The sequence below is a fragment of the Piliocolobus tephrosceles genome, chromosome 21, assembly GCF_002776525.5.
Source record: "Piliocolobus tephrosceles isolate RC106 chromosome 21, ASM277652v3, whole genome shotgun sequence".
In the NCBI taxonomy this organism is placed as follows: domain Eukaryota; kingdom Metazoa; phylum Chordata; class Mammalia; order Primates; family Cercopithecidae; genus Piliocolobus; species Piliocolobus tephrosceles.
In genome coordinates, this window is record NC_045454.1 from 33408544 (window position 1) to 33416825 (window position 8282).

Below are 8282 nucleotides of genomic sequence, written 5' to 3' on the forward strand. Positions count from 1 at the left end.
TTTTGTTTTGAGACGAAGTCTCACTCTGTCGCCAGGCTGGAGTGCAGTGGTGCGATCTCGGCTTACTGCAACCTCCAAGTCCCTTGTTCAAGAAATTCTCCCGTCTCAGCCTCCCGAGTAGCTTGGATGACAGGCACACACCACCACACCTGGCTAATTTTTGTATTTTTAGTAGAGATGGGGTTTCACCATGTTGGCCAGGATAGTCTCGATCTCCAGACCTCGTGATCTGCCCACCTTGGCTTCCCAAGGTGCTGGGATTACAGGTGTGAGCCACCACACAATATGGAGCCTTCTTTTCTTTTTTTTTTTTTTTTTTGAGATGGAGTCTTGCTTTTGTTGCCCAGGCTGGAGTGCAATGGCATGATCTTGGCTCACTGCAACCTCCCGGGTTGCCTCCTGGGTTCAAGCGATTCTCCTGCCTCAGCCTCCCGAGTAGCTGGGATTACAGGTGCCTGCCACCATGCCCAGCTAATCTTTTTGTATTTTTAGTAGAGATGGGGTTTCACCATGTTGGCCAGGCTGGTCTCAAACTCTGGACCTCAGGTGATCCACCCGCCTCGGCCTCCCAAAAGTGCTGGGATTACAGGCACGAGCCACCGCACCTGGCCGATGTGGGGCCTTCTTATGTTGCCCAGGCTGGTCTCAAACTCCTGGGCTCAGGTGATCCCCGTGCCTCCCGCCAAAGCAGTGGCTGCGCCCGGCCAAATGAGTTTTTTCATGAAGCCTAAGGTAATTTGAAAAAGTAAAGACTTTACCACACTGTTTACAGTCAAAGGGTTTTTCTCCAGTGTGAGTCATTTCATGTCTTCGTAGGGAACTGCACCACCCAAAGGCTTTACCACACCTTTTACATTCATATGGCTTTTCTCCGCTATGAGTTTTTTTATGTCTTCGAAAACAACTGGGATAATTGAAGGTTTTACCACATTTATTACATTCATAAGGTCTTTCTCCAGTGTGCGCCCTTTCATGTTCTCGAAGGGATGAGGGGCATCGAAAGACTTTGGCACATTTCTGACATTTGTAGAGTTTCACTCCACTATGGGTTCTTTCATGTCTGTGAAGGGAACTGGAGCAACTGAATTTTTTCCCACATTCCTGACATTGGTGGGATTTCTCCAGCGTGTGAGATCTGATTTCATGTGTCCGAAGGTAACCTGCAGAAATGAAGGCTTTACCACATTGTTTACATTTGTAAGGTTTTTCTCCAGTGTGAGTTCTAACGTGAATTTGAAATAAACTGGGATAATCGATAGGTTTTCCACAGTGTTTACATTCATAGCGTTTTGCTCCAGTATGCATTTTTCCATGTTTTCGAAAGAAACTGGAAACGGTGAAGGCTCTCACTATTTCCCTACATTTATAGGACCTCTTTCCAGTGTGAGTTCTTTGATGGATTTGAAATAAATCAGGAGAATTAAAGGCTTTCCCGCACACCCTGCATTCATAAGGTCTCTTTCGAGTTGGTGTTACTGTGCGCTGTGCACCACTACTGGGAGAGATGGAGGCTTTCCCATGTTGTTTCTGTTTACGGGGCTTCTCTCCCCATTCCCCACCACACTCGGATCTTTCGTGTCCAGCATGAGCTCTCATGTGCCTGTCCAGGAATGAATGACGGAGGAAGACTTTCCCACACACGCTGCATTTGCATGGTTTCACTCCAGTATGACTTCTCTTGTTCAGGTGACAATCAGGAATCTGGCTGAAGGTTTCTCTGTGTTCACTCCCTTCTTTCCGTCCACAGAGTCTCTCCACCAGACTTCTATGAAAAATGACAAGCACATGGTTTATTAGTGCTTTTCTATTAATTGACATGTCTTAAGACTTATGCTGCTACCAAAATCAGGAAAAGTGGAGGTTTTCTGCCAGGTCAGAATTATTAGAAAGGAAGTGTACTGATGATTCTGCTACCCAGCTCCCCATAGCTATTATCCAAACAGTGACATCCATGTCACAGATTCTTAGTACCCTGTCCAGACACTCAACATCTATATTACATTGAAGGATAGATTTTTGGTGGCAATCTTCTAATAATCAGTTAAAAATCTAACATTGTACTTACTTGTCTTGTATTTTTTTTTTAAATTTTCCTGACATGCTAAGATTCCCTCAAGAGAATCTTTATTACATTCTTCCTCTTGTGAGTGCAGATTACCTTAGCTTAATCCCCAGATTTTGGTACAGATTCTCAGTGTCCTGGTCTTTCCATTGGATTCCTAAAATGTAGACCCAGAGAAATCATTATGAATTACTTAAAATTACAGAAAAATCACTAGGTTCTAAGTTCATTAAACACTGCCACAATACCTGACTTTTTTTTTTTTTTTTTGAAACAAAGTCTCACTCTGCCACCCAGGCTGGAGTACAGTGACACCATCTTTGCTCACTGCAGCCTCCACCTCCTGAGGTCTAGTGATTCTCCTTCCTCAGCCTCCCGAGTAGCTGGGATTATAGGTATGCACTGCCACACCCAGCTAATTTTGTATTTTTAGTAGAGACGAGGTTTCGCCACGTTGACCAGGCTGGTCCCAAACTCCTGACCTCAGGTGATCCATCTGTCTCAGCCTCCCAAAGTGCTGGGATTATAGGCATGAGCCACCACAATTGCCCACCCCCCACCACTGTTTTTTTTTTTTATTTTTTAAAGAGACAGGGTCTCATCATGTTGCCCAAGATGGTCTCAAACTCCTCGACTCAAGCAGTCCTCCCACCGTGGCTTCCCAAAACACTAGGATTACAGGGGTAAGCCACTGTACCTGGCCCACCATGCCCAAGTTATTCACCAGCATATTCTCTTTCCGCATTCCGAATTGTGCAACCACACTGGTGACCAAAGCACACTTGTCTTCTAATTGACTAAGGAAGGAAATGTCCTTCTTACCGACAGAGGCCAGGTTCCTGAAGGTTTCCAGCATCACATCTCTGTAGAGATTCTTCTGGGAAGGACTCAGCAAAGCCCACTCCTCCCGGGTGAAGTTCACAGCCACATCCTCAAAGGCCACTGAGTCCTGAAACATCCCACAGGGGTGGAGGAGGAGGGGTGAGACTCAGCACTGGGGATCTCTACTCAATACATGAGTGATCCCATGACACCGGGTTCTCCAAACATTCACTCCACGACGGAGTCATCAGCCTCCTCCTCTCTATCTACGTGCACTTCCTCCCTCACAGCAGTTCCGGTGTGAGAACTGACCTACTCAGAGAGCCAGCCGCAGAGGAGGATCACCCTCTCCGTGGTGGGTCCAGGGAGTCAGTTGTGCTGCTGTGTTGCCCCGAATGCTCTTTGCAGAGAGGATCTCTAGTACCCGTCACAACAAACTGCCACCACCTGGTGCGCAGACAGCACTCCTTTCAGCAGTCCTGAGTCTGGGTATCCTTAGACAGGCCTGTTCACCAAGTCCAACCTTTGCTACTATCAGGGAGAACTTAGACTACGGGAGGGATCCCATCAACCTAAGTGACAAAGTGGCTCACTGTGGCTAAACCGTTTAGTATTAACAAACAGGATGGTACTGACTGAACTGTTTTCCTTCTGAAAGCTTACTCTTTTGCTCCAAACTAGCAGCGGTGCCTAGGAGACTAGCCCCCAAAAAACACTCTGGGCACTGAGTCTTTAATGAGCTTTCCTGGCAGACATATGTCACACGTGTTGTCACAACTTGTCCACTGGGGAACTGAGCTCATCCCATGTGGTTATACCAAGAGAGAATATTCTGAAGGTTGCAAGCAGTTTACTCTAGACCAAATTTAATCTAGTAAATAAGACTCATAATCAATATTTAGTTGTCCTCATGGAAGAATTTTAAAATTTCTATCAAAGCAGAATGGAGTAAGTGGAAAGATGACACGTGTTCCTAGGAAAACCTCAATAAGATGTCCCTTTTTCCAAATGATATCCTTATACAATTTCATAAATACCCAATACAGCTGGGCATGGTGACTCACACCTGTAATCCCAGCACTTTGGGAGGCCGAGGCGGGTGGATTACTTGAGGACAGGAGTTTGAGACCAGCCTGGCCAACATGGTGAAACCCCATCTCTACTAAAAATACAAAAAATTAGCCGGGCGTGATGGCACATGCCTGTAGTCCCAGCTACTTGGGAGCCTGAGGCAGAAGAATCACTTGAACCCAGTAAGTGGAGATTGCAGTGAGCCGAGATCATGCCACTGCACTCCAGCCTGGGCAACAGAGCGAGACTCTGTCTCAAAAAAAAAAAAAAAAAAAATCCTCAAAACAGACATTTTAGGTCAACAAAAGCTACTTTTCCAAACCTCCCACCACCTGGTGTGCAGGAATTAACATCTAATAATTGCCAAAGCCTCCTGAATAGCTGGTGGATGGCTTGCCTCACAAACACCAAGGATTTCCAAACCATCACATTCAGGACAGCATACTATTAGCAGGGAGATAAACAAATAGATGAAAGGAAAAGAAGAGAGTCTTTGGCCGGGCGCGGTGGCTCAAGCCTGTAATCCCAGCACTTTGGGAGGCCGAGACGGGCGGATCACGAGGTCAGGAGATCGAGACCATCCTGGCTAACACGGTGAAACCCCGTCTCTACTAAAAATACAAAAAACTAGCCGGGCGACGTGGCGGGCGCCTGTAGTCCCAGCTACTCCGGAGGCTGAGGCAGGAGAATGGCGTAAACCCGGGAGGCGGAGCTTGCAGTGAGCTGAGATCCGGCCACAGCACTCCAGCCCCGGCGACAGAGCAAGACTCTGTCTCAAAAAAAAAAAAAAAAAAAGAGAGTCTTCAATGGGCCAATATTCATATGAAAACTTGGTTAATAATAGAGCAGATATCGTATAGTAGGGCAGAACACTTGAGGTCAGGAGTTAAAGACCAGCCTGGCGTACATGGTGAAAACCAGTCTGTATTAAAAATACAAAAATTAGCCAGGTGTGGTCGGCCTGGGCAAAAGAGCAAGACTCCACCTCAAAAAACAAAAAAAGTAAAAGTTGTGGCCATCTCCAGAAAAAAAAATTTTTAAACATTAGCAGGGTATGTTAGCAGGTGTCTGTGGTCCTAGCTACTTGGGAAGCTAAGGCAGGACGATTGCTTGAGCCCAGGAATTCAAGGCTGCAGTGAGCTAGGATTCTGTTGCTGCACTCCAGCCTGGGTGACAGAGTGAGACTTTGTCTCCAAATACATAAAGAAATAAAGATTGATATAACATTTTTTTTTGAGATAGGATCTCACTCTGTTGTCCAGACTAGAGTGCAGTGGTACAATCATGGCCCCTGCAGTCTTAACCTTCCAGGCTCAAGCGATCCTCCCACTTCATCCCCTACTACCGCCACACCCAGCTAATTTTTGTATTTTTTGTAGAGATAGGATCTCCCTGTGTTGCCCAGGCTCCTCTCAAACTCCTAGGCTAAAGCATCTGCCCACCTTCGCCTCTGAAAGTGCTGGGACTACATGCATAAGCCACTGTGCCCCGCCTATTATCTTTAAATGAGGCTAAGTCATAGGTCGATAGAATGCTTCCCGTCACCTCGACCCTTACACTCACAGCAGCAGCAGCAGAATACATACATACCGCAGAGCACAAAAACTACACAACCGTACAACCGAGGCTTAATTTCAGAAGTCCTTCAGAATACTTGGGCAAATTAGATAATTGATTACGTGGACAAATGTCTACACATACACAATATACCAAGACCGAGTCATGAAAAAACAAAAAATCTGAATAGAGCTGTAGTAATAGGAGATTGACATAGTAATAAATTAAAAAAAAAAAAAAAAAACAGCCGGGCACGGGGGCTCATGCCTGTAATTCCAGTACTTTGGGAGGCCAAGGCGGGTGGATCCCCTTAAGTCAGGAGTTCGAGGCCAGCCTGGCCAACATGGTGAAACCCCGTCTGTACTAAAAATACAAAAAAGTACCTGGGCGTGGTGGCAGGCGCGTGTAATCCTAGCTACTTGGGAGGCAGAGGCAGGAGAATCACATGAACCTGGGAGGCATAGCTTGCAGTGAGCCAAGATTACGCCATTACACTCCAGCCTGGGCAACAAGAGTGAAACTCTGTCTCAAAAAAATAAAATAAATTAAGAAAATTAGGCCGGGCGGGTGGCTCAAGCCTGTAATCCCAGCACTTTGGGAGACCGAGATGGGCAGATCACGAGGTCAGGAGATCGAGACCATCCTGGCTAATATGGTGAAACCTCATCTCTACTAAAAAATACAAAAAACTAGCCAGGCGAGGTGGCGGGCGCCTATAGTCCCAGCTACTCGGGAGGCTGAGGCAGGAGAATCGCATAAACCCGGGAGGCGGAGCTTGCAGTGAGCTGAGATCCGGCCACTGAACTCCATCCTGGGTGACAGAGCGAGACTCCGTCTCAAAAAAAAAAAAAAGAAAATTAATAAATTGGCCAGGCGCAGTGGCTCACGCCTGTAATCCCAGCACTTTGGGAGGCAGAGGTGGGCAGATCATGAGGTCAGGAGATCAAGACCATCCTGGCTAACACAGTGAAACCCCGTCTCTACTAAAAATACAAAAAATTAGCCAAGCATGGCGGCAGGCGCCTGTAGTCCCAGCTACTCAGGAGGCTGAGGCAGGAGAATGGCATGAACCTGGGAGGCGGAGGTTGCAGTGCGCCGAGATCACGCCACTGCACTCCTGCATGGGTGACAGAGCGAGACTCTGTCTCAAAAAAGTAATAATAATAGACCGGGCATGATGGCTCACACCTATAATCCCAGCACTTTGGGAGGCTGAGGCAGGCAGATCACGAGGTCAGGAGTTCAGGACCAGCCTGACCAACATGGTGAAACCGTGTCTCTACTAAAAATACAAAAATTAGCTGGGCATGGTGGTGCATGCCTGTAATCCCAGCTACTCAGGAGGCTGAGGCAGGAGAATCGCTTGAACCCAGGAGGCAGAGGTTGCAGTCAGCCAAGATCGTGCCACTATACTCCAGCCTGGGCAAAAGAGCAAGACTCCATCTCAAAAATAATAATTTAAAAAACCTCAACAAATACAAAACCCAGAACACCAAAGAGTTTCACTGCTGATATCCACCAAATATTTAAAAAAGAATTGCTATCAATCCTCCTCAAATTCTTCCAAAACTGAAGAGGAGACATTTCCAAACTCCCTCTATGAAGTCAAAATTATGCTGACACCACAAAAAAGAAAACCACAAATGTCCTTTATGAATATCAATGCAAAAAATCCTCAACAAATGCTAGCAAATCATACCTGCCATATTTAAAGGATTATACATGATCAAGAGAGATTTATCCACAAAGTGCGAGGATGGTTCAATATATGAAAAACAATGGGGCCGGGTGCGGTGGCTCACGCCTGTAATCCCAGCACTTTGGGAGGACGAGACGGGTAGATCACTTGAGGTCAGAAGTTCGAGACCAGCCTGGCCAGCATGGTGAAACCCCATCTCGACTAAAAATACAAAATTAGCCAGGTGTGGTAACCCATGCCTGTAGTCCCAGCTACTCAAGAGGCTGAGGCAGGAGAATCACTTGAACCCAGGAGGCAGAGGTTGCAGTGAGCTGAGATCACACCATTGTACTCCAGTCTGGGCAACAGAGGGAGACTGTCTCAAGACCAAAAAAGTCAGTTGCATTTATATGCACCATAAATGAATAATGAGAAAAAGAAATTAAGAAAACAATACCACTTGGCCGGGCGCGGTGGCTCAAGCCTGTAATCCCAGCACTTTGGGAGGCCGAGACGGGCGGATCACGAGGTCAGGAGATCGAGACCCTCCTGGCTAACACGGTGAAACCCCGTCTCTACTAAAAATACAAAAAATTAGCCGGGCGAGGTGGTGGGCGCCTGTGGTCCCAGCCACTCGGGAGGCTGAGGCAGGAGAATGGCGTGAACCCAGGAGGCAGAGGTTGCGGTGAGCTGAGATCCGGCCACTGCACTCTAGCCTGGGCGACAGAGCAAGACTCCGTCTCAAAAAAAAAAAAAAAAAAAGAAAACAATACCACAAACAATGGCACCAAAAAGAATTGAATAGGTGGGGCGCAGTGGCTCCCATCTGTAATCCCAGCACTTTGGGGGGCCAAGACAGGTGGATCACAAGGTTAGGAGTTCAAGACCAGCCTGGCCAAGATGGTGAAACCCCATCTCTACTAAAAATACAAAAATCAGTTGGGCACGGTGGTAGGCACCTGAAATCCCAACTACTTGGGAGGCTGAGGCAGGAGAATCACTTGAATTCGGGTGGCAGAGGTTGCAGTGAGTTGAGATCACGCCATTGCATTCCAGCCTGGGTGACAGACTGTCTCAAAAAAAAAAAAAAAA

The 8282-nt window shown here is 46.9% G+C and overlaps 1 protein-coding gene across 2 annotated transcripts in view; it reads right to left on the minus strand.

Moving 5' to 3' along the window:
- Window positions 1–408: 408 nt before the first annotated feature.
- The window catches only part of ZNF101 (zinc finger protein 101), a 14992-nt gene continuing 7118 nt past the window's right edge, over window positions 409–8282 (minus strand). The window contains exons 2-4 of one of the 2 annotated variants that reach the window (XM_023229754.2): window positions 2885–3011; window positions 2159–2219; window positions 409–1765 (exon numbers count right to left, since the gene is read on the minus strand). In XM_023229754.2, the coding sequence (XP_023085522.1) occupies window positions 646–1765; window positions 2159–2219; window positions 2885–3011 (1308 nt within the window). In that variant the 3' untranslated portion in view covers window positions 409–645. Of the gene's footprint in view, window positions 1766–2158; window positions 2220–2884; window positions 3012–8282 lie in introns of those variants that run through there. The other variant, XM_031934909.1, reaches the window with a different exon arrangement.